The sequence below is a fragment of the Ranitomeya imitator genome, chromosome 2 (genome assembly GCF_032444005.1).
Source record: "Ranitomeya imitator isolate aRanImi1 chromosome 2, aRanImi1.pri, whole genome shotgun sequence".
In the NCBI taxonomy this organism is placed as follows: Eukaryota; Metazoa; Chordata; class Amphibia; order Anura; family Dendrobatidae; genus Ranitomeya; species Ranitomeya imitator.
In genome coordinates this window covers 762,269,317-762,296,443 of record NC_091283.1, presented here as the reverse complement: position 1 = coordinate 762,296,443, position 27,127 = coordinate 762,269,317, and the positions used below count along the sequence as shown (strand labels likewise).

General features: G+C 44.5%; 1 protein-coding gene across 5 annotated transcripts in view; it reads left to right on the top strand.

The window, feature by feature from the left end:
* Positions 1-27,127, top strand: part of ANXA7 (annexin A7) — a 118,236-nt gene that overhangs the window by 73,780 nt on the left and 17,329 nt on the right. For 3 of the 5 annotated variants that reach the window (XM_069753391.1, XM_069753390.1, XM_069753388.1), the window contains exons 2-6: positions 6,211-6,262; positions 6,928-7,087; positions 24,006-24,314; positions 25,013-25,053; positions 26,961-27,066. In XM_069753391.1, coding sequence (XP_069609492.1) covers positions 6,212-6,262; positions 6,928-7,087; positions 24,006-24,314; positions 25,013-25,053; positions 26,961-27,066 — 667 coding nt within the window. In that variant the 5' untranslated portion in view covers position 6,211. Of the gene's footprint in view, positions 1-6,210; positions 6,263-6,927; positions 7,088-24,005; positions 24,315-25,012; positions 25,054-25,205; positions 25,224-26,960; positions 27,067-27,127 lie in introns of all 5 variants that reach the window. The other 2 variants (XM_069753389.1, XM_069753387.1) reach the window with 1 other exon arrangement.

The window sequence follows — 27,127 nt, the reverse complement described above, 5'->3', positions numbered from 1 at the left end:
CTCTTTTCAAGACTAAATTATTATTATACATTTTTATAGCGTCATTTATTCCATGGCGCTTTACATGTGAATACGAGGCAAATATAGACAAATGCATTAAACATGAGCAGATAACAAGGCACACGGGTACATAAGGAAGGAGGACCCTGCCCGCGAGGGCTCACAGTCTGCAGGGGATGGGTGGTGAAACACTAGGAGAGGGTAGGGCAGGTTGTGCGGCGGTTCAGTAACTTCAGGATCACTGCAGGCTGAATGAGAGCAATTCTTTTAATGTTTCCTCACAATTTAAAGGGGGTGATCTGGCCTTGGGGTACAAGTCTGCAGACTAAGCAGGATCGTTAATCTGCACACACTAAGCACTGTCAGGATTCTCCGGTGACTGCAGCGGCAGACGTGCGACCACAACTATCGGATTCGCATACATACATACATGCATGCACAGCTCCCCTCATTGCAAGGGTATTGAGTGAGGCTGGACACGGCTAATTGGAATGTGGCCGAAAGTATGCAAGTTGCACGCTTGCGATCACATGACAGCCTGCTTCTGGTGCATCCTCACCACGGGTGTAGCGTGAGGATTCGCAAGCCTGCGGTTACATGACAGCAGACTTGTAAGGCCAGACAATCTCTTTAAGGGAACATTTAGGCCATGTTCACACAGTGCGTTTTTTACTGCAGAACCGCCGCGATTTTGCCGCTGCGGCTCCGCAGCTGTTTTCCATGCAGGGTACAGTACACTGTACCCTATGGAAAACAGGAACCACTGTGCACATGATGCGGGAATCGGGGGAAAAAAAGCCGCGCTGAATAGCTGCAGTAAAAAAGAAGTACCAACTGCAGCGGTTCTGCACCCATTGACCTCCATTGTGAGGTCAAACCCGCAGTAAAACCCGCAGATGAAAAATATATCTGCGGGTTTTACTGCGGTTTGTGGTGCAGAACCGCTGCAGTGTGGCTGCCCCCCGTGCCCCAATCCCACCCCCCCATGCTCCGATGCCACCCCCCGTGCCCTCATCTCCCCCCCCCTTATACTTACCCGGCCTCCCGGTGTCCGTCCGTCCGTCTTCTCCCTGGGCGCCGCCATCTTCCAAAATGGCGGGCGCATGCGCAGTGCTCCCGCCGAATCTGCCGGCCGGCAGATTCGTTCCAAAGTGCATTTTGATCACTGAGATAGGTTATATCTCAGTGATCAAAATAAAAAAATAGTAAATGACACCCCCCCCCCCCCCCCCCCTTGTCACCCCCATAGGTAGGGACAATAAAAAAAATAAAGAAATTTTTTTTTTTTTTTTTTTTCCACTAAGGTTAGAATAGGGGTAGGGTTAGGGTATTTTCAGCCATTTTAACCCTAAAAAACTCCCTAGAAAACACACAGACTCCGCATAGAAAACTGCATAAAAAAACGCACCAAAAAAAGGACCTGCGTTTTCTGCCAAGAGCTGCGGTTTTTAGTGCAGAAAAAAAAGGATGGAAATCAGGAACGTGTGAACATAGCCTTAGGATACCGTCACACAGTGGCATTTTGATTGCTACGACGGCACGATCCGTGACGCTCCAGCATCGTAACAATATCGCTCCAGCGTCGTAGACTGCTGTCACACTTTGCAATGTACGACGCTGGAGCGATAATTTCATGACGTATGTGCGATGTAGAAGCCGTTGGTTACTATGCGCACATCGTATACAATATCGTGCACACCTTTGTTACACCATGCGATCATGCCGCCACAGCGGGACACTAGACGACGAAAGAAAGTTTCAAACGATCTGCTACGACGTACGATTCTCAGCGGGGTCCCTGATCGCAGGAGCGTGTCAGACACAGCGAGATCGCTGGAACGTCACGGATATATCGCTGGAACGTCACAAATCGTGCCGTCGTAGCGATCAAAATGCCACTGTGTGACGGTACCCTTACACTGCAAAATACCCATTTATCAGGTGAAATGATCTCTTGTGCTGCACAAAAGACAAATCATTCACTGAAAAGCCCCCTCCTGCATAAACAGGACTCTCCCTGTCAAGAACAATAGTCGCTTATGTGCACTGAATGGAATAAAATCACTTCCCTCATTTGGGGGAAATCGAGAGAGAAAATAATAGTTAAATCTGTTTCATGTGAAACCCCATCAAAAGACAACAGGGCTGCATGTCTCTTGTCAGAGGAGAAAACGGTTCAGTCTCTAAGGCTATGTGCACACTTTCAGGTTTTTTCAGCCGTTTTCTGCTGAAAAAAGCATACATAAGCATCACATCACTTTTAATGCATTCCACAATTTTTGTGCACATGCTGCGTTTTTTTTCCGCAAAAAAAACAACTCATTGCAGTAAACGCAGCATGTTCATTAATTTTGCAGATTTTTGCGTTTTTACTGCTATTTATTGCGTTGGGAAGCTCTGGAAAAAATCGCATGTGGATTTCCTGCAGAAAAAGTCTGGTTTTGTTCAGGAAAATTCTGCACGCTTTCCTGAACGTGTTCATATGGCTTAGTTCTCATGTTATAGAAGAATCGCCTGTATTAAACTGTGGCACAGCTGGCCTCAGGGGCAGCTTATAGCGGGTGTGTGTATATCAGCCCCCATGCCCCCCGAACTGCCATCATCTATTGATTCCTATATTGGCACCCTGCTTAACAAGCCCTTTGTACCGTGGTAAAAATATGTATTTGATACTCTGCTGATTTTGTATGTTTTCCCACCTACAGAGAATGGAGGTGTGTACGGTAATTTTATCTGTAAGTGCTTGCAGTGTGTGGCAATAAGACTGTTTAAAAATCTATTTCCAATATTCTAATTGGCCTCAGACTAGTCATTAAGGTGTTTGTTTCCACAGACTAGTCACCTACTAATGTTACCGTGCCCCTGAGGGCGTGATAAGGTGACTTGCAAGTTTTGTACTTCAGTGCGAACTGTCATGAAATTGAGTCAGTTTGACGCATAGAAAAAAAACCTTGTCTTTCTAACTAAAGGCTAATACAGTCCATTATTACCGTATGTCTGTAGTTTTTACCTCAGTATCTGTAAAGCCAAAACCAGGAGTGGGTGATAAATACAGAAGTGGTGACGGGTTTCTATTATACTTTTCCTCTGATTGACCCACTCCTGGTTTTGACTTACAAAACTGAGATAATTTACTGACCATGTGCATGTGGCTTTACGTGGAGCCACATTATAACATCCGTACAGGTGTATGGGCCCATCCAATGCAGTCTACCTCTGATTTCATGTATGGGCATATAGACCATCTATCTACTATATAATTGTCTAAGGGTCACTTCCGTCTGTCTGTCACGGATATTCATTGGTCGCGGCCTCTGTCTGTCATGGAATCCAAGTAGCTGATTGGTCTCGCCAGCTGCCTGTCATGGCGGCCGCGACCAATCAGCGACGGCCACAGTCCAGCGGAAAAATGGCCGCTCCTTTCTCACCGCAGTCAGTGCCCGCTCCGTACTCCCCTGCAGTCAGTCAGCGCTCACACAGGGTTAATGGCAGCGTTGACCGCGGTGTAACACACTCGGTTAACGCTGCTATTAACCCTGTGTGACCAACTTTTTACTATTCATGCTGCCTATGCAGCATGAATAGTAAAAAGATCTAATGTTAAAAATAATAAAAAAAATAGTTACATACTCACCTTCCTGAGCCACCGGATCGAAGCGGCCAGTTACCGATGCTCCTCGCGACGCCCTGGTGACCATGCATTACGGTCTCGCGAAATGATGACGTGCTGTCTTCACTCTTCAGACCGGAGTGCGCGAGGAGCATCGGTAACCGGCCGCTTCGATCTGGGGGCTCAGGAAGGTGAGTAACTATTTTTTTTATTTTAATTCTTTTTTTTTTTTTTTTTTTTTTTAACAGGGACATGGTGCATACTACGTGACTGGGCAGTATACTACGTGGCTCTATGCTGTATACTGCGTGGCTGGGCAATATACTGCGTGGGCTATGCAATATACTGCGTGGGCATGCATATTCTAGAATACCCGATGCGTTAGAATCGGGCCACCATCTAGTATATATAATTGTCTAAGGTTCACTTCCGTCTGTTTGTCTGGAACGGAAATCCCGCATCACTGATTGGTCGCTCCTGGCCAGCTGGGATCAATCAGCAATATTGGGGCGAGATTTAAACACCACTTCACTTTTTACTATTGATGCTGCCTATGCAGTAAAAAATATCATGTTAAAAATAATAAAAAAATCTTGATATTCTCACCTTCGGCGTCCCCGGCAGCTTTTCCCGCTCCTTGCGATGCTCCGGTCCCAGTAATGCTTTGCGGTAATGACACCAGATGACGTAGCGGTCTCGCGAGACTGCTACATCATCACGGGTTATTGCCGCAAAGCATTACTGGGAATGGACCTGGCGGAAGCATCGCTAAAGGCCTGGGCTCGATCCGGGAGCCGCCGGAAGGTGAGTATATAACTATTTTTTATTTTAATTATTATTTTTTTTTTTTAACAGGAATATGGTGCCCACACTGCTATATGCTGCTTGGGCTGTGCTATATTTCTCTGCTGTATCTGTGCATCATGAATTGTGGTATGTTAAAGGGAGGGGAGCCCATTTTCGCCCAGGGTCCTCAAAAACCTGGAGCCGGCCCTGGCTTCACTGGTTGCGCCCGGCCGAGGGCGACCAATCAGCAACAGGCGCAGTCTGGCTGCGAATTGGTGTGGGATTTGAACCATGCTTCGCTCATTGGTCACTCGCGGCCGGCCGAATCCTGTGTATTCATTGCATTATTATTAAATTTTCATAAATCAACTACATACATATTCTAGAATACCCGATGTGTTAGAATCGGGCCACCATCTAGTTCTTACATAGAACACAAAAGAAAAACATTGTGTACTGAAGCAATTCCTGTCCAGCCCCTGTGTGTGCTGCCGTCCAGGCTCTCATGGTTCTGCTCTCTTAGCACAATATACAAGTACTAGATGGTGGCCCGATTCTAATGCATCGGGTATTCTAGAATATGCATAGTATATTGCCCAGCCACGTAGTATATTGCACAGCCCACGTAGTACGGTATATTGCCCAGTCACGTAGTATATTGGCCATCACAGAGCCACGTAGTATAGAGACTTACAAAAAAATTAAAATAAACATACACTCACCTATAGCCCGTTAAAGTCCTGCTATACTTGCCATCCGCCGCCTTTCCTGTTCCTCGCCACGATCCCGGGACCGCTCCATTGCAAGCGGCAGCTTTTGGTGCCAGGGCTGGTGTGAGCAGGACCTATGATGATGTCGCGGTCACATGACCGTGACGTCACGGCAGGTCCTTGTCGCACACCAGCCCTGGGACGGGACCTCACCGGAAGCTGCCTCTTGCAATGGAGCGGTCCCGGGACCGTGGGGAGGAGCGAGAAAGGCGGCGGAGGGTGAGTATAGCAAGTTTTTTTTTTTTATTTTTTTATTTTTTATTATTATTATTTTTAACATGACATATTTTTACTATTGATGCTGCATAGGCAGCATCAATAGTAAATAATTGGGGACACACAGGGTTAATAGCAGCGGTAACGGAGTGCGTTACACCGCGGGCCGTTACCGCTGCCGTTAACCCTGTGTGAGTGGAGGGGATTCTGGAGCAGGCGCCGGGCAGTGAGTGCAGGGGAGTAGGGGAGGGACTAATTGGACTGTGGCCGTCGCTGATTGGTCACAGCAGCCATGACAGGCAGCTGCCGAGACCAATTAGCGAACAAATAATCGCGACAGATAGACAGACAGAAGTACCCCTTAGACAATTATGTATATAAATTGCTCGTTTTGTGTCCAGTTTGTTCCTGCAGATTTGTACAGTTGGCGTAGTACAGTGTCAAGGCTGTATGGCCTTTATTCTGAAGTCTGACTAATTCACAGGGTGGAGGTCTGTTCCAGGTTTTTTTTCTTTTTCCCCCAAGCAACAAAGGATGTTTCCATAACACTATTGTGCTTAGTGAGGAAGGGAGTGAATTGTAGGAATGGCGGCCTTAGTGCTCTGGTGTCGGGCATAGGGCGAGGTAAACTCCACTTGTGTGCAAGTGATTGGGTGGTCAAGGGTTTCAGATAATAGGCTGTGGGGGGGGGACTAATGTAATCCAGGACAGGTGCTGTAAGTTCTGTCCAGCCATGAATAGCAGTGTCTAAAATTAGAGAGTGAAATCCCCCTCCCCCCTCCCCAACGTGACTTTTAGGTGCAATGTGTTTTGTTTCCTCTGTTGCAGAATGGCGTACCCATACCAATCATCGGGGTTCCCAGGATATCCAGGCTTCCCAGTAAGTATTCTGCCTGCCTGCATTCTGTATCTGATATACTCGTATAGAAAGCTTTTTTGCATATATTTAAAATAGTTCTGGATGACATGAAATTCAATATTATGCAAATAACAGTATCTATGTACTGAGCAGAGTGATGATCTTATTACTCTGCTTGAAAAGCGACTATTTTACCTTCTAACTTTTATTATTGTTTCATCGGTAAATGATGGAATCCGGAAAAAAAAAAGACAACTTTGTTGAGCTCATCGTGTTACTGTTCCCCCTATATGGCCGCACTGACAGCTGAGCATTGCCTTTGTCACTGTGTCTGCACTTGTTGGATAGTGCGTGTTTGGTCACCTCCTGTTTGCAAGGAGAATGGTAACGCTACATTGTTAATTTACCACGGAGCTTTAAGAAAAGATGCATCAGAATTATTTAGAGGAATATATGTATTTGCTAAAGCGGACATGCCAGGTTCTCTTGAATCCATATTTGAACTCAAAACTAAACAAATTGTATGTAGTTAAAGCTCATGTAAACAAGTGCTTTATTTGCCACAAACTGCATTACAAAACGGCGCTCATTGGCTTTAACATGGCATACACCAATCCGTGTGTAGCAATTTAAAAAAAAAAAAAATTTTTCTTCCTTAATTTTTGCTTGAAAATATCTTTTTGCAGGGAAATGATCCGTCATACCCCCCTGCTGGGCAGCAGGCATTTCCTGGTGGGCAGTATCCTGGTGGTGCTTATCCACCTGCCGCTGGTGGAGGATACCCTGCAGCAGGGGGCTTCCCTGCACCCGGTGGCTATCCTGGTGCAATGCCGTCCTATCCTGGAGGCAAGTGTTTTATGTTACTTTCACATTTTTCTTAGTCATTGTTCCTTTTGTATTAAGCAATGAGCACTGTTGTTTCCTGTGAGATATTGTACTGTTAAATCTACGTAATGTCTTCTAACTGTGACATTTATAACCCTATGGGAAGCCATTAGGGATATTGCACCTGATAATAAATTGGCTGATTTACTTTATAATGCATTTTTTTTTTTTTAATCAAATATTTTTATTAAACAGTAAGAAAAATATAAGTAGATTACATTACTGTAAACAGTACATACATATGTTCTGCATTTTCAATAAACTTTTTAATCCCAAACCAGCTTCCCTCCCCTCCCCTCCCCCCCATCCCCGGAGACCCAAGAAGAACCACTCCGATCCTCCCAAACGTCTATCCTTAACCAAGAACAAGAAGGTGTCATGTCAATACTGCTCCCACGGGGGCAGAGTACCCAAAAAACTAGAAAACAATCTCCAGATCACGCCGACTTGAGCCAAGGATTCCACAACTTGTTGAAAAGGTCCATCTTGTTTCTTTTAGAATAAATGCTCTTCTCCAATGCCACGATATAGTCCACTTGTGTCATGAAATCTCTTCTCGTTGGTGGCTCTACCCTTATCCAAAACTTAGCGATCAACTTTCGAGCAATAAACAGCAATCTTGCAATGACTGTTTTGTACGAGTTATCAGTTACAATCTCCTCTACGTAACCCAATATGCATACCAAAGGATCCCGTGGTATCGAACATTTGTATGTTAGTCCCACTTTATTTAGCACCACGATCCAAAACGATGATAACCTGGGGCACTGCCACATCATATGGAGGATACCCGCCTCGGACTGCGAGCACCTAGGGCATTCGGAGTTAGGTCTTAGACCAGCTTTATACAACATGTCCGGAGTTCTATAAGCCCTATGAATGACCAACAGCTGTGACAGCCTCCCAGGCTCACTCATCGAGATCCTGGGCACGTATTCCAATATTGAGTCCCACTGATCGCCGTCAATCACCCCCAGGTCTGCCTCCCACTTTGCTCTAGCTCTGATAGGGTGCCCCTCTAAAAAGGAAAATAGAAGAAATTCATATATTCCTGAGATCACCCCCTTCGTGCCTTCCCCTATGAGGATAAAATCTAGCATTAGATCCACCTGGATTTCCATAGGCCCCTTCTTACATTGTGCCCGATATGCATGAGAGATGCGGTTGTATTGGTACAATTCAGAGCTTGGCAGCTGAAATTCCTCCTGTAGTGTTTCAAAATTCTTAATTCTACCTTGGTGCAAAACTTGGCTTATCCGAGAAATTCCCGCTCCCTTCCAAACATGGAATCCCTCCATCTGTCTAAACTCCTGCAAGAGACAATTTATTCCATATGGGCGAAAACCTAGTAAGTGCCCTCACACCCCTAATTCCTTTAACTTTGTCCCAAACCTTATGGATGAGCCTAACAGTGCAAAATTTAGTCCCCTTCTCTCGGAAATGCCCACCCTCCAAACCCTCAACTAATACCCTTGACCCAATCAGTTTCCTCAGACTGCAGGGTGTCCACTCCCAACCCGATTCCACACCCCATCCCCTAAAATGCTGACATTGTGAAGCCAAAAAATATAACCATGGGTTGGGCAGTGCCACTCCCCCCTCCGTCTTTGGTCTTTGTAGGATTTCCTGTTTAAATCTAGGACTTTTCCCTCCCCAAATCAGCTCGCCAAATAGAGATCTAATCCTCCGAAATCTATTCTGCGATATCCATATAGGGGAGTTGTGCAGCACGTAGAGAAGTTGCGGCATCACAATCATCTTTATTAGATTTATTCTACCAATGACCGATAAGTGTAACTTTTTCCACGCCTGAACCTTAATACGTATCTTCCGCAATAGTGGCGCCAAATTTAGTTCCTCAAAACTCGTCAGAGGCAACGCAATCTGAATCCCCAAATATTTAAATTTATCCACCAACCTCAACTTTGCATGAGATTCCCTCATAGCACTATTCTCATAATCCCCATCCACTAACATCATATTGGACTTTTCCCAATTGATTCTCAGGCCAGAGTAGCTCCCAAATTCTTCAATAATGGCCTCCGCCCCTGTCAGGGACTCCCCCGAATCCTCCAAGAAGAGCAAAATATCATCTGCGTATAACGCTACCTTCTCTTCCGAATCCCCGTACATAAATCCCCTCACCTCCCGGGAACCTCTAATTTTTGCAGCAAGGGGTTCCACCGCCAGGGCAAAAAGCAGTGGGGACAAAGGACAGCCCTGTCTAGTCCCCCTAGACAAAGAGAAAGTCTCAGAGAGGACGCCATTCACCCTTACCTTTGCCACCGGGGAAGAATACAGCAGCCGCACCCATGAGATGAACCTAGGTCCAAACCCCAAACGTTCCAACACTGTCCACAGATAACTCCACTCCACACAGTCAAAGGCTTTGTGGGCGTCCAAAGATGCCACAACCTGTTTGCCAGCATTATCTGAAGGGATTTGTAAATTTAAGAACAACCTTCTCAGGTTGATTGCCGTTGACTTGTTAGGCATGAAGCCTGACTGATCAGGGTGCACCAATTTGTCTATCACCCTACTCAACCTATTTGCCAAGGCTTTTGCCAAAATCTTAATATCGGCAGTCAATAGTGAAATTGGTCTATAGGATTCTGGCATCAGTGGATCTTTATCAGCCTTAGGAATAACCACCACTATAGCCTCTCTCATCGACAAAGGCAACTCCCCTCTTTCCAGCGAGCTATTGTACACCCCCACCAGCCTGGCCAACAGAGTTTCTTTCAAGGTCTTATAAACCTCAGCTGGAATGCCGTCCGCTCCCGGGGCCTTACCCCCCGCAACACCTGCCAAAGCCACCCCCAATTCCTCCTCCCCAATCGGTTCCTCCAATAATTCACACTCCTCTCTACTCAACCGGGGCATATCAATTTCTTCCAAGTACCTCTCCATATCCTCGGATCCCTTCTCCACACTGGACGTATATAATTTTCCATAAAATTTCCTGAACACTTCCAGGATCTGCTCCCCCTGAGTAACCAACGTTCCCTCCTCCGTCTTAATAGAGTAAACATGTGAAGAGTCTCTTTGCGCGGATGCCACTACCGAGAGCAAGTGCCCCACTTTCTCCCCCTCCGAGTAGAAAGTTTCTCTCTGGAAGGCCCTCAACCTCTCCGCCTTTTTCAAAAATAACTGATCGACCTCCCGCTGAGCTGCCCTCATACGACTCTGAGATTCCCCGGTACGATGTTCCCCCAATGCCGCCTCTGCTGCTTTCAACTCCTCTAAAACGCCCTGATCCCGCTCTTTGGTCCTTGTCTTATGTCTTGAGATATCCCTAAACAAAATTCCCCTTAAATAAGCTTTCATGGTGTCCCACACTACATGGCATTCCGCGCTCCCTTCATTAATTTTGAAAAATTCCTCTATCTCTACTCCCACCTTTGCCATGTCCAAAATTTGTAGCCAGACTGGGTGAATTTTCCAACCCGCCCTCCTCAAACCAACCTGACCTGACAACTTTAGAGAGACCCGAACTGGGCTATGGTCTGATAAAATCCTGGGATTATATTCCACCCCGTTTAACAGTTCGTTCATCCTATCGTTACCCAAGGCAACATCAATTCTTGACATCGAGCCGTATGTAGTCGAGTAACAGGAATAGGAATATGTATTGGCATTGCGGACCCTCCATAAATCAATCCAACCAATTTCTCTGAGATAGTTACCAAAGGGAGTGTCATTACCGTCCCTGCGCTGTGATGCGTGGTTACTCTTGTCCCAGTGGTCATTTGCTATATTGTTTACATCACCCACCACCAGAAGGGGGATCCCATCCCAACCTCTTATAGCCTCCAATATGTCCTGGATCTTCCTTCCAGAGTATGGCGGAGGTATATACAATGATACTATGCACATTAAACAGTCAAAGATTTTACACACTAGCAAAACGTATTGACCATCCGTATCAATTTTAACCTCAACTTCCTCAAATGGGGTATTAGTGTGAATTAAGACTGATACTCCCCTCGCGTAACTAGAGAACGTCGAATGATACGCCTTGCGCACCCACCGTTTCTGTAATATATCAACTTTTTCCTCCACTAGGTGGGTTTCTTGCAGGCAGATCACCGAGGGCCTCTGTTTCAGAAGATACTGAAATATTGCCGCGCGCTTAGTGGCGTCCGCTAACCCCCTAACATTCCAGCTTATAATATTAACGTCCCCTCCCATTTTCTAGAGAAAAAACAATGAGTTAGAGCAGTCTCCTTCAGGTCTCCCCCGACACCCCCCCACCCCCTCCCATCCCCCTTTCCCAACTTCCCCATCTAAAACTCAATAGAATTCAACTAGTACAAACTTTCTTTCTCTGTATGAGAACTGAGAGCTCTTGATACAACCTAGAACTGAGCCCCTTGCAGTCCATCTCTCCCCCTCCCACCGCTATCAACATGAAATATTCTTTGCGCCGCCGAGCACACTATTTCAAACTTTTGGGTGCATTCTGTAAGACAAGTTCAAAAATCACCATCAGGGGGTATAAACAAATGAGTGACGAAGTCTCAGCGTCAGTCTCATCGGCTCCGATCCACGCCAATTTTCTTAGTATTGGTATCTAGCCAGTGCATAGCCTCCTCCGGGTTCTGGAAAAAATGAACACGGTCCAGCGCCACCACCCTGAGCTTAGCCGGGTATAACATCGAATATTTTAGGTCCAGGTCTCGGAGCCGCCTCTTGACCTCGCCGAACCTCATTCTCAGTTTCTGCACCGATGCCGAGTAGTCCGGATAAATGGAGATCCGATTTCCATCTATGCTCAGTCCGTCACTGATCCTGGCCTTCCTTAGTAGGGTTTCCCGGTCCCGATAGTCCAAAATTTTTGCCAGCAGAGCTCGAGGGGGGGATCCAGGCGGCAGGGGCCGGGTGGGGACTCTATGGGCCCTTTCCACGGAAAAGTGGTTGGTAAGGTCTGCTCCTCCCACCGAGTTTTTGAGCCATGCCTCAATGTATTCCGTAGGATTATTCCCCTCCACCTTCTCCGGCACCCCAATTATTCTTAGATTGTTCCTACGGGAACGATTTTCCAGGTCATCTGTTTTAAATTCCAGTTCTGCAATGCGCTGAATGTATCTCTTTTCTCTTTTCAACAGTTCATTTGTCTGATCTTCCACACTGCCCACACGCTCCTCCACCACCTCCTCTTTTCTCCACTTTACGCATAGCAGAATTAAGGGACTTCATTTCAACTGTTAAATCGTCTACCCTTAGGTTCAGCGCAGCCAGGGCAGATTTGCAGTGTATAACGACTGAGAAAATGTCCTGCAGTGTAGGTTCCCCCCCGTTTGATTGCTGCGCACCCTCAGAGTCCTTAGCCTGCACTGGACTGGCGGTGGGTGACATGTTAGTTGTCTCTTGCATCTCCTGCCTCTTCCTTGGAGAAAGCCGCTCCTCCACCACACTGAGGGTGTCATCCCCTCCTCTCTCCTGTCTCTGCGGGACTTCCTCCTCATCTGGCCCCTCAGGGCCCAGCAGCAGGGCACCCCCCTCCTCTGTCCGAGCAAACCGCTCCAGCCGGGCGATTACCTCAAGCCTCCGGCGGTATGCGGTGCTGGCTCTGGCCGCCTCCTCCTCTGCCACGGCGCCATCTTGGATTTTCGCGCCAGCCGCGGGCGCTGACTGTCTCTTACGCGGCATTACCGCTCTTCTCCTTTCGCTGCCTCCGGCACTCTCCTCCGTGCCCAGGGGTCCTGCGGAGCAACTTCGCCCGGTTTTCGGCGCTCGGCGGCGCCTTCAAGGGTGAGGATTTAGGAGCGGTGCGGGGAGAGAGATCCGTCGCACGTCCGCTCACATCGCTCGCTAGGCCACGCCCCCCACTTTATAATGCATTTTACCGGACTGTCGGGTGGTGTGTAGCAATTTATTTACCCATGTCCTCTTTTTTATTCAATGTAATGTCACCTTAAGTTCACATTTGTCATTTTTAAGTTTGTCTTCCACAAAGTTTGAAATGCAATTTTTTTTTTTTTTTATTACATAAAACTTGAAACATTAATTTCATGTGTAGGCGCACCACTACCCTAATATTACACTATGTAAAAAAATTTTGCAAAGGAGATTTTTAAAATTATTTATTTTTTTTTAACCCCTTTTACCTCCAAGGGTTGTTTGCACGTTAATGACCGGGCCAATTTTTACAATTCTGACCACTGTCCCTTTATGAGGTTATAACTCTAGAACGCTTCAACGGACCCCGGTGATTCTGACATTGTTTTCTCGTGACATATTGTACTTCATGGTAGTGGTAAAATTTCTTCGATTTCGCAATTTTCCAACTTTGAATTTTTATGCCCTTAAATCACAGAGATATGTAACACAAAATACTGAATAAGTAACATTTCCCACATGTCTACTTTACATCAGCACAATTTTGGAACCCAAATTTTTTTTTGTTAGGGAGTTCTAAGGGTTAAAAGTTGACCAGCAATTTCTCATTTTTACAACACCATATTTTTTTAGGAACCACATCTCATTTGAAGTTACTTTGAGGGGTCTATATGATAGAAAATAACCAAGTGTGACACCATTCTAAAAACTGCACCCCTCAAGGTGCTCAAAACCACATTCAAGAAGTTTATTAACCCTTCAGGTGTTTCACAGGAATTTTTGGAATGTGTAAATAAAAACGAACATTTAACTTTTTTCACACAAAATTTACTTCAGCTCCAATTTGATTTTTTTTTCCCAAGGGTAACAGGAGAAAATGAACCCCCAAAAGTTGTTGTACAGTTTGTCCTGAGTACGCCTATACCCCATATGTGGGGGTAAACCACTGTTTGGGCGCGTGGCAGAGCTCGGAAGGGAAGGAGCGCTGTTTGACTTTTCAATGCAAAATTGACAGGAATTGAGATGGGACGCCATGTTGTGTTTGGAGAGCCCCTGATGTGCCTAAACATTGAAACCCCCCCAAAGTGACACAATTTTGGAAAGTAGACCCCCTAAGGAACTTATCTAGATGGGGGTTCAAAGCTCTCAGAACACAAGTGTTTCACTTCTTCAGTTTATAACGCAGAGCCGTGAAAATATATATATTTTTTTTCCCACAAAAATTATTTTTTAGCCCCAGTTTTGTATTTTTCTCAAGGGTAACAGGAGAAATAGAACCCCAAAAGTTGTTGTCCAATTTGTCCTGAGTACCCTGATACCCCTTATGTGGGGGGGAACAACCGTTTGGGTGTATGGCAGAGCTCGGAAGGGAAGGGGCGCCATTTGGAATGCAGACTTAGATGGATTGGTTTGCAGGTGTCACGTTGCATTTGCAGAGCCCCTGATGTAACTAAACAGTAGAAACCCCCCCACAAGTGACCCATATTGGAATCTAGACCCCCCAAAGAACTTATCTAGATGTGTTGAGAACTTTGAACCCCCAAGTGTTTCACTACAGTTTATAACGCAGAGCCGTAAAAATAAAAAATCTTTTTTTTCCCACAAAAATGTTTTTTTTAGCCCCCCAAATTTTTATTTTCCCAAAGGTAACAGGAGAAATTGGACCCCAAAGTTGTTGTCCAATTTGTCCTGAGTACGCTGATAGCACATATGTTGGGGGTAAACCCCTGTTTGGGTGCATGGGAGAGCTCGTAAGGGAAGGAGCACTGTTTTACTTTTTCAACGCAGAATTGGTTGGAATTGAGATCGAACGCCATGTCGCGTTTGGAGAACCCTGATGTGCCTAAACAGTGGAAACCCCCCAATTATAACTGAAACCCTAGCCTTAATGAGAAAATGGAAATAAATACGTTTTTTTTTTTTTTTTTTTTTTAATTTTATTTCTTTTTCCTAACTAAAGGGGTGTTGAAGGGAGAGGTTTGATTTACTTTTATAGCGGGTTTTTTAGCGTATTTTTTTTTTTGTTTTGGCGCTTTTATACAATGAAAACTATTTTATAGAAAAAATAATTATTTTTGCATCGCTTTATTCTGAGGACTATAACTTTTTTTTATTTTTTCATTGATGCTGTATGGCGGCTCGTTTTTTTTGTGGGACAAGATGTTTTCAGCGGTACCATGGTTGTTTATATCCGTCTTTTTGATTGCGTGTTATTTCACTTTTTGTTCGGCGTGATAATATCTATCACAGCAGCACATGTACATGAATCTAGGCCATGTGAAAACAGACAAATGTTCGTTATGAATCATACTTCTCAAAAATATTTTTTAATTTTTTAAAAAAATTTTTCTCCATAAAACTTAGTTATAGATAAAATGAAGATTCTTAGCGCATAAATTGGCCAATATAAAAAATTATATATATATATATATATACATACATACACACACACACACACACACACACACACACACACACACACACACACACACACACACACACACACACACACACACATATATATATATACATACATACATACATACATACATACAGGTCCTTCTCAAAAAATTTGCATATAGTGTTAAATTTCATTATTTACCATAATGTAATGATTACAATTAAACTTTCATATATTATAGATTCATTATCCACCAACTGAAATTTGTCAGGTCTTTTATTGTTTTAATACTGATGATTTTGGCATACAACTCCTGATAACCCAAAAAACCTGTCTCAATAAATTAGCATATCAAGAAAAGGTTCTCTAAACGACCTATTACCCTAATCTTCTGAATCAACTAATTAACTCTAAACACATGCAAAAGATACCTGAGGCTTTTATAAACTCCCTGCCTGGTTCATTAAGGTACCTTCACACATAACGATATTGTTAACGATATCGTTGCTATTTGTGACGTAGCAACGATATCGTTAATGAAATCGTTATGTGTGACAGCGACCAACGATCAGGCCCCTGCTGGGAGATCGTTGGTCGCTGAATAAAGTCCAGAACTTTATTTCGTCGCTGGACTCCCTGGAGACATCGCTGGATCGGCGTGTGTGACACCGATCCAGCGATGTCTTCACTGGTAACCAGGGTAAACATCGGGTAACTAAGCGCAGGGCCGCGCTTAGTAACCCGATGTTTACCCTGGTTACCATGCTAAAAGTAAAAAAAACCAAACAGTACATACTTACCTACCGCTGTCTGTCCTCCAGCGCTGTGCTCTGCACTCCTCCTGTACTGGCTGTGAGCCGGAAAGCAGAGCGGTGACGTCACCGCTCTGCTTTCCGGCTCCCAGACAGTACAGGAGGAGAGCAGAGAAGCAGAGCGCAGCGCTGGAGGACAGACAGCTGTAGGTAAGTATGTACTGTTTGTTTTTTTTTTTACTTTTAGCATGGTAACCAGGGTAAACATCAGGTTACTAAGCGCGGCCCTGCGCTTAGTTACCCGATGTTTACCCTGGTTACCGGCATCGTTGGTCGCTGGAGAGCGGTCTGTGTGACAGCTCTCCAGCGACCAAACAGCGACGCTGCAGCGATTCGGATCGTTGTCGGTATCGCTGCAGCGTCGCTAAATGTGAAGGGGCCTTTACTCAAAACCCCCATCATGGGTAAGACTAGCGACCTGACAGATGTCAAGAAGGCCATCATTGACACCCTCAAGCAAGAGGGTAAGACCCAGAAAGAAATTTCTCAACAAATAGGCTGTTCCCAGAGTGCTGTATCAAGGCACCTCAATGGTAAGTCTGTTGGAAGGAAACAATGTGGCAGAAAACGCTGTACAACGAGAAGAGGAGACCGGACCCTGAGGTCATTTACATTATGGTAAATAATGAAATTTAACACTATATGCTAATTTTTTGAGAAGGACCTGTGTGTATATATATATATATATATATATATATATATATATATATATATATATATATATATATATATATATATATATATATATATATATATATATACGCACGCACGCGCATATATATATATATATATATATATATATATATATATGCACACGCACACACACACACACACACACACACACACACACACACACACACACACACACACACACACACACACACACACACACACACACACACACACACACTTTTTTTTTTTTAACGTTATAACATTGCCCCAGGGGGGGACATCATGTTATAGGGTCAGATCACTGATCTGACACTTTGCAGAGCACTGTGTCAGATCAGCGATATGACATGCAGGGCTGCAGGCTTACCAGCGCTTGCTCTGAGCAGGCGCTGGTAAGCCACCCCCCTGCTGGACCCGGATGTAGCTCCGCAGCCATTTTAGATCCGGGGCCTGTAGGGAGGAGACGCTCGGTAGAAGGTGAGCACATGGCCTTGTGCTGAGGGTCTCAGGGAAGCCCGCAGGGAGCCCCCTCCCTGCTCGATGCTTTCCTGTACCGTTGGAACATTGCGATCATGATTGATCGCGGTGTGCCGGGGGTTAATGTCCTGGGGCGGTCCGTAACCGCCGGATGTCAGCTGCGATAGTCAGCTGACACTCAGCCGCGCTCATCGCATATGACATACTATCCTGTCGGTAGTCATACGGGCCCACCCCACCTCGACGGGATAGTACGTCATTTGTCAGAAAGGGGTTAAAGTCTTTTATGGTGCTTGCCTTATGCTAATTACTAGCGATCATCGAGTGTGCTCGGATATCGTGTTATCAGAGCCTACTCGGATGTTATTGGGTGTGCTCGAGTGGTATGTTCAAGTCCCACGACTGCATAATTCGTGGCTGTTCGACATCCGCAGCACATACAGGATGTCCACAGCTACGGATTGCCTATTTGTTAAACATGCAGCCTCGGTGACTTGAACATATTACTTGAGCATGCTCTGAGAACACGGTATCTGAGCACGCTCGCTCGCTCATCACTACTAATTACCCTAAATGGTAGTCTTGTGGGGCCGCTTCAAGGAATAGTGAGTGATTGTGAGCTGTAATCACATGCGTCATGTCCTGGCACACATGCCAATGCGGGTCTGTGGGTCTGACATCAAGGCCTGGAGCATGAAGGAACAGTACAGGCTTCTGATGTAAGACTCGCTCACATCACTGTATTTCCTACCGAGTGCGATCCAACAAAACTCCTTATTCTATAGGGATTTTCACTTGTCCATTATTTTTTTTCCCCCTCAGTTTTGGTGTGTGTATACACATATTACTAATGGCTATCGTAGGAGGTTATAAATATTTACAGGGTGGGACATTTATATGGATACACCTAAATAAAATGGGAATGGTTGTTGATATCCACTTCCTGTTCGTGGCACATTAGTACATGGGAGGGGGGAAACTTTTCAAGATAGGTGGTGACCATGGCGGCCATTTTGGAGCCAACTTTATTTTTTCTAATGGGAAGAGGGTTATGTGACACCTCAAACTTATTGAGAATTTCACAAGAAAAACAATGGTGTGTTTGGTTTTAACGTACAGTGCCGGCAAAAAAAAACCTTAACACTTGCGCAGGAAAAAAAAAACTTTACATGTAAAATCCACATCATAATTTCACTTTTTAAAAGTGTACACAATGGGGGAGATAATAAAAAAACTGTCTAATATTAAAGCTGGCTTTGTTGCAAATATCAACCAATCAACGCTCAGTTTTCACTTCTCTGGTTAAGCGAAAGCTGCACTCTGATTGGTGGTTATGTGCAGCTCAGCCAGTTTTGCTATTAGACAGTCTTTTATTATCTCCCTCAGTTTTTTATTATCTCCCACAATGGGTCGAAAGAAGCTTAAAATGGAAGAGAAATCCCGTGCCTTGACTCTGCTCGAGAAGGGGGATTCAGTGATTGCTGTAGCTAGAGATCTGGGAGTGTCAAGAGAAGCAATTTATCAACTGAAGCGGTCAGCGGCATCATTGCCTCCTGGGATGGTACCGCAGAGGAAGTCAGGCTCTGGCGCACCTAAGAAGACTTCACCAAGGACTGATAAGCTTCTGAAGCGTGAAGTGATGTCACATCCTTCTATATCTGTTGTTGAACTAAAAAACAAGTACCCTGTGCTCCTCCAGAACATCGCAACTAGGACAATTCGTCACCGCCTGCAGAAGGACCTGGGTCTACCAAGTTGCCGTGCCGCAAAGAAGCCCCTGCTCACAGCAGCAATGAAGAAGAAAAGGCTTGCCTTATGTAAGAAATATCAAGATTGGACATCTGAAGAGTGGAAGGAAGTGATGTTTAGTGATGAGAGCACTTTCAGGCTGGTCAGGGGAGGCTCAAAGGTCGTGCGTCGTCCGAGTACCGTGTCACGGTATGACCCAAAATATACCGTTAAGACTGTTAAACACCATGACAGTGTGATGGTGTGGGGTGCTGAATCCATGCCTAAACGACTGCAGATGGTGATAAAATGTAAGGGTGACATGACAAAATACTAATTGTAATAAAATATCCACAATAAAACACTTGAATCCACTTGAATATTAAGATTTTGTGATTTCACTGAACTTGTAAAGATTTTTTTGCCGGCACTGTAACTTTATTCTTTCATGAATTATTTACAAATTTATGACCACTTACAAAATGTGTTCAAAGTGCTGCCCATTGTGTTGGATTGTCAGTTCAACCCTCTCTTCCCACTCTTGACACACTGATGGCAAAGATTGTCAGCTTCTCCCTTTTTTTTTTTTTTTTTTAATCTGGTTTCAGATGTGATTTTCATATTGCCCACACCTGTTATTTGCCACAGGTAATTTTGAACGAGCATCACATTATATTGCTGTTATTTTTTTTTTTTTAAATAGCAATAGTAATCACAAGTGCATACATGTGAAAAAGTACATGGGGATATACTGTCAATAATATTGAACAAATTTACAAATAAACCAAAAATGTTTATCTAACACTATCACTCCAAAGCCTGATTTCTCCTTCCTGACAAGGCCAATTTTTTATTAATTTATTTTCATTCTGACCACTGTCGCTTTGAAGCAATCACTCTAGAACGTTTCAATGGATCCCAGCGTATTATTGTATTATCAGTGATATTGTCCTTCATGATAGTGGTAACATTTCATTGATATGACTTGCGTTTGTTTGTGAAAATAATCTTCATAATGGAGAGGCGTCAATAAGATCCCTACCATTACTAATTCTATAGTTATGAAAGGGTTAAACACACTCTTTACACACTCTTTACACACTCTTTACACACTCTTTACACACTCTTTACACACTCTTTACACACTCTTTACACACTCTTTACACACTCTTTACACACTCTTTACACACTCTTTACACACTCTTTACACACTCTTTACACACTCTTTACACACTCTTTACACACTCTTTACACACTCTTTACACACTCTTTACACACTCTTTACACACTCTTTACACACTCTTTACACACTCTTTACACACTCTTTACACACTCTTTACACACTCTTTACACACTCTTTACACACTCTTTACACACTCTTTACACACTCTTTACACACTCTTTACACACTCTTTACACACTCTTTACACACTCTTTACACACTCTTTACACACTCTTTACACACTCTTTACACACTCTTTACACACTCTTTACACACTCTTTACACACTCTTTACACACTCTTTACACACTCTTTACACACTCTTTACACACTCTTTACACACTCTTTACACACTCTTTACACACTCTTTACACACTCTTTACACACTCTTTACACACTCTTTACACACTCTTTACACACTCTTTACACACTCTTTACACACTCTTTACACACTCTTTACACACTCTTTACACACCCACAGTTTTGATATCTTTATTGTACGCTCATTCCTGTGACACCCTCATTCTCCTGGAAAAAAATAAAAAAAATAATAAACCAACAGTATACTTCGTGTCCGACGTGATCCATTTAATAACGAGTGTCCCACGACGAGTCCAGCTCTGCTACATCTGGATGCCTGACATTCAGACATAGCAGAGCTTGTAGATGATCGCTGGAGATAACTCTCCTGCGATCACCTACACTGCAGCATTCTCATAATCAGCTGATCAGCTGACCGTGACAACCAGACTAGTGACCGGAGAAAACCCCCAGTCACGTGCACGGCAGTTCTCGCGGTAAGTTATTGCGAGAACTTGGCTTACCACGAGAACTGCAGTGGACGCGGACTTCCGGCGGTGGGACAGGTAAGACCGTGTGTAAAATAGTAGTAGACATGCGTAGTAAGCTGCGTTAGTCACGCATGTGACTAATCATTAGATGCGGTTTTACTGCATCTAAATGCAGCGCCCCAAAGTCCTGGTTCGTTGCAGTAATGTTGTTCTTCCACCAGGGGGAGTGATGTTACGTCTGAAGGCAATGAAGGAGATCTTCTGTCCAGGTATCGCAGCCACAAAACACACTTCACACTCCAGTCCGCCAGGGGGAGCCGTACTTCTATTTATTAGGGCACTCCTCACACTTAGGTAAAACTGGTGGGTTGGTTTAGGAAGTTAGACAGAAGCTGTCTGGGCATCGACCTAGACAGAAGCTGACTGGAGGGAGTAGGAGATAGTCAGTGAGTCCTGACCGAGTTTGGCAGAGACTGGTTGGAGTGGGTTCCAGCCAGCTCCAGACTGCGGCCTGTGGAAGAAGGTACACGGAGATGCGCCTGCACCCCATGCGGCAGCATACTAAGAAAGGACATAAAAGGAATTGTGTTGCAGTGAGTGAGCAATGAAGTCCTAGCAACAAGAGAGAAACATCAGAGGGAGCCCAGCTAGAAGCAAGCTGCCTCCTTCTGAAGCGCAGTACCGGTAGCCAGAACATCGAGGGAGTAAAGAGCTCTATGCTGTTACTTCAGAGACTGGCAGGACAGTTCATTCCACGTTAGCTGCCCGACCATATACCCAGGAGGCAGGGTGGCAACTTGTGGGGGCCGCGACGTCACTAGGGTCCCTGTAAAAAGCCTCAGGCCACCAGTCATACGGGTTTGTCCTATCCGTCGGGGACAGAGAGAAGAGACTTAACATGTACAATAGTTGTGAGGACCTTACGAGTTGCTCAGCAGGGAGGTACTACAACGCCCAGGCGCTAGAGGAAGGCTATTGAATTCCACCTGGATAAGGGAACTTTGGATTTGCCTTCAGAGCGGCCGGACTCTGCCTACCCTGTGGTCCCTACCCTGGACTGTGGATGCTGAAGCCTTCAGTAAAGGTAAAGAGACTGCAACCTTGTGTCCTCGTTATTCACTGCGCCTTACAACATCCACCATTCATCATCTACACTCTGGGAAGCCCTGGGGACATACTTCACCTGCGGGAAGGTATACCATCTAGCTGCCATCACATCACCCCAGCGGACCCCTAAGCGGCGTCGGTCACCCTGACCGAATACCACAGGTGGCGTCACGAACATTATCCCTTTAAAGACCTTTCCCCCCCCCCACCATTTCATCAACGGACCTCGCGTGGGCCACGGACCGGGTCAGCCACCGTGACATCCCCATTGAGAACCGAAGGGCCCGGTACCGAGTAACCCCTAGCCCTTGGGGGCGATTCATAATAGTCTATCGGAAATTTACGGTGTGGCGACGGAGCGTCGCCACATTGTGAACAGACATGCTTCGTTCTGAAAAGACGCGCCACATGTCCGTTTACGTGGGTCTGCCGCAGGCGTCTCTTACCGCATAGTGGAGGCGGGATTTCATGAAATCCCCTCCACTATGCTGTAATATCTGGACGCTGCGTGTTTGACGCTGCGGTTCTACGCAGCGTCAAACACGCAGAGTTTCCTGACCGTGGAAACACAGCCTTACAGAAAAAAAAAAAGTTAAAATTTTAAGTAACTTGGAGGAGGCTATATGACGGAAAATACCCAAAAGTGACACCATTCTAAAAACTGCACTCAACGTGATCAAAACCACATTCAAAAAGTTTTAGCCCTTCAGGTGCTTCACAGGAATTAATGGAATGTAGTTTACTGAGCAAAATCCTGCTAACAGGTTCATTAATTCAAATGTTCTGCTGAAATGTTCAACTACTGGCTGAATTTTGCATAGACTATCAAAGTTAGGATCGTCTTGGGGAGGACACTGCGCATTATCACTATAATGCAAACCTTTTTTGGATTGCTCCAAATCGTGTCCTTGTCATGGGCGTAGAGAATACCAGTGTGCTGTAGAGCATATTAGTACTCCAGTAATATTTGTTCACTATGCCCATATGTAGCCCAATTCCCCAAAAATCCATCTCTGCTGCTTTTACAGGGGTCCATCTGGTGCATGCTGACATGGGGTTTTGGGTAAAAAATTGATGGGCATATAAATTGGTCTTGGCCACCATAAGATTTATTTCCTTGCTGAAAAAGAATTTTAAAAAGTCCATTTCCTGTAACAACAATCTAGATCCCTGAACTGCCCATGAAATCTGGAATAAGTCTGATAATTTTCGGGGGGTGCAGTCCATATGAGATCGATTGCTGTAGGGGTTTGCTTGGGTCCTGGGGCGCCTTGCTGGGGTTCCTCCTTACTAGATGATGAGGAGGAGGAATGTGGGATTTTTCTCACTGGCTGGAACTTTGTGAGGAGGCAAGGAAAGCATATGCCTCCAATAATGTCTTGCTGAATGGGCCATTATTTAATTTAATTTTTAAAAACTCTGGAGATGTGTCTATGTAAGTGGTACTTTTAAATGTGTATTGTGTGGGGCTTGTGTAAAGGATACTATTTATTATAATAATGGTAATATATAATACAGATAAATATATATACCGTAATCTGTGAGCAAAATAAATAAAGCCTCTTTTTTTGCACATGAAAAGGCACACCCCAAATACTCATTGCTGGTGATTACTCTGGGCAGGAATTTGCATATTGTAGGCACTAGAATATAACTTGATCGTTTTTACAAAATCTCCCTTGCAAAAGTTTTACATACTAGCATGCCGGTAAAGCTGCTAAATGGGTCGATAACTGCGTGACAGTGGTGAATTAATCTGTGATGTACACTACAAATGACTTTATTAATCCTTTTTTTTTTTTTTTTTTTTCTTTTCTTTTTATCCCTAGCTCCTGGATATGGAGCTCCAGGTCAGGCACCAGGATATGGAGCACCAGGTCAGGCACCAGGATATGGAGCACCAGGTCAAGCACCAGGATATGGAGCACCAGGTCAAGCACCAGGCTATGGAGCACCACAGGGTGCTCCTGGGTATGGTGGGTCTGGTTTTGGTGCTCCTGCTGGTGGCTACGGAGCTCCAGCACCTGGGGGATATGGAGCACCTGCAGCCGGTGGCTATGGAGCACCTCCAGGTGCTGCCCCTGGCTATGGCGGATACCAACAGCCCGGTGCTCAGAACTATGGAGGTGGAGGACCAGGTTGGTGGACTCTTACATGGAACTTGTTTTGCAATCATTGTTTGATTCTACAGGAGATGATGCCAGCAGTCTAGTCTAATAAGACCACGCAGCTGTGTAACGCAACAGTTATCAAAGGCCAGTTGTATAATGCTGTTTTACATCCTGATTTTTTATTTTTCATTTGGGGGTTTGCCATAGAGCAGAAAAAGAAAGGATTGACGTACAGGTTTCTGATGAAAACATTTGTTATAACTTTTTTAAAGTGGGTATTCCCAACTTGTACACTTAAGATTTTGTATAGGACATACCATAAAAGTAGAGTATATGCTGACTTATAATAAAAAAAAAACAAAAAGAAAAACAAGAGGACCCTGTATAATGAAAGTTGTGAAGCGTGGGCAGCCCATGTTACATGATATGTGAGAAGCGTCCCAGCCAAGCAGGTTCAGCCTTTCTCCGAGCATGAATATTTGATAGCCTCATTTGGCTAGAGCTACGTATATGATGGGTAAAAGGAAGAGGAAGGTAAAACTTGTCTTCAAACAGAGCACGCAGGTTGTTACATCTATACTATGCTGTGCTGTAGATTTTTATGGTCTTCTTCTATCAAATCTGCAATACTAGATATTATGTCTATAGTGTGACCTTCTATAAAACTGATTAAATTCAATTTTCTTTCACTCTATATTGCTATTAACTTTTTTTTTTTGTCTTAGGTGGATTTCCATCAGGACCAGCACCTGGACAGCAACCTGCGGTTTGTAGATCTCCATTTTCTTAATATTTAATTATTTGAAAAGCCAAGCTGACTGTAGCAGGATTGACAGGCGTTTTGTGAATATTAATTTTATTGTTTTTAACCTGTAAGTAATGAACAGTAGATAAACTAGCTTTCATTGCATATTGTAGGTTAGTGTTCAATATCAGGTATGTAATGCATTGCTACTCCATACTTTACTTAATCACAGTGTGCATACTGCACGAATCTGAACACTTTTTTTTTTTTTTTTTTATGCATCAATAGTTTTATTTTTTTCTAGGTAATATAGTCCTTTTTTTTGCTTTGTAGAGTGAAATGGCCTGACTCTATTGTGCTATAAATGTGCTGAGCTTTGCAAAACCCTTTGAAATCAATAATTTTGTTGCTTCCCCTAATTCTCCCTTATGTCTCCTTTGTCTTCCTAATGACTCTATGCCGTAATGCCCTATGTGGTGTAGAGCCTGTCGGAGCAAGGTGACTGCATGTCATGTGCACTGGTTTTTGGGAGTGTATAGAAAATACAGCTGCATGTTTGTGTTCAGAAAGCATTTGTACAGTACACATCTCCCCCACTCAACGCAAACTCGTGTGTGTGCATTTTCATGAGTTTCTTGGAAAGTTAACATCCTGTATTGTCATGCGTGTCTGATATGATCATTTTCAATGTGTATCTTAAATGGAACTGGGGTAAATGTGTGATCAAAGGGGGTCTAACCGCAGGGACCCCACCAGTCACAAGAACCAGCCTCTGCAGAGCCCTGTCTGAATAAAGGAGTGATAACAACCAAGCGCTGGACTCTGGCAGTCCCATAGACTGTCACTGCTGCTGCCAGAGCAGTTATTTACTGAGCAATCAGCCGATCGTGGGCTGTTGTATGATGATATCCCTGCTGATCTCATATTGATGATGATCTATCTCATAACTAGGTCATCAATATGGTAGATTCCCTTTAAATGGGTTGTAATGAACTATCAACAGGTTTTTGCCACCTAGATTGGACGCAACATAATGTAAAGGCAGAGATTCTGATTCCAGCACTGTCACTTACTAGGCTGTTTGCTGTAGTTTTGATAAAATCACTGGAGATTCACTAGTAAACTGCTGCCATGTAGCCCTCCATAGTCATGATTTCTGTATAACCCCACAGCTGATTGGCAGCGCTAGTGATGAGTGAGTGTGCCCCTGATATATCGCATGTTATGCGAGCATGCGCTGGTGTTATCCTAGTATCTCGTGTGTAGCTACATATTTTGTAGCTGTTAGACATGTGTTGCTTGCCTGTTTGTTGGGCACTCCCCACATATGTTACAGCCGTCTAAAGGCCGTGAAACCTGCAGCCACAGGGACTCAAACACCTTATTCGAGCACGCACGAGACACTAGGATAACGTGTAATCTGGGCATGTTCGCTCATCACTGCAGTGCATAGACTGAAAGCTGCCAATCAGTGGTGTGGGCGGGGTTATACAGAGCTCAGCATTCAGAGCACTGCTAGTTCTGTTACATATACAAAAAAGTATAAAACGCTTAACAAAAATGGAGCAAGCAACCCAGTTAGTGACGCCTGGCTGGAATCAGCACATCAGCCCCTACAGATGGGGTGGCAATAACCTGGTGACAGGTTCCCTTTAAACTGCCATGTTTTACTCCAGCACATAATCCAGGTGTATACTGGCCCAGGCTTACGGTTAGGGGGTGTACAGCTGGTGACCCGTAAATCTCCAGCATCTACATTTGTCTGCTGGCTGTATGTTTGGTCTTGTTGTTCCACACTCCTCATCTGAGTGTTATGAGACAAAACATTTTGTGTTTCATAATTTAAAAAAAAAACAAAAAAAAACCTCAGTCTTGTATATTTATCACTACTGTACTTCCTCTCCTAATATATGGCGATGATTTTCCAGCCTTTTGCTGCTGCAATGACTGCCACCCAGGGGACTATCAGAGCTGCATCAAATTTTGATGCACTGGCCGATGCCGAAAAGCTGAGAAAGGCAATGAAGGGATTCGGTATGGATTTTAACTTCCTTTGCCCCGAGCCCTGTGTTTTCCTGCGTAACACCTCACAATA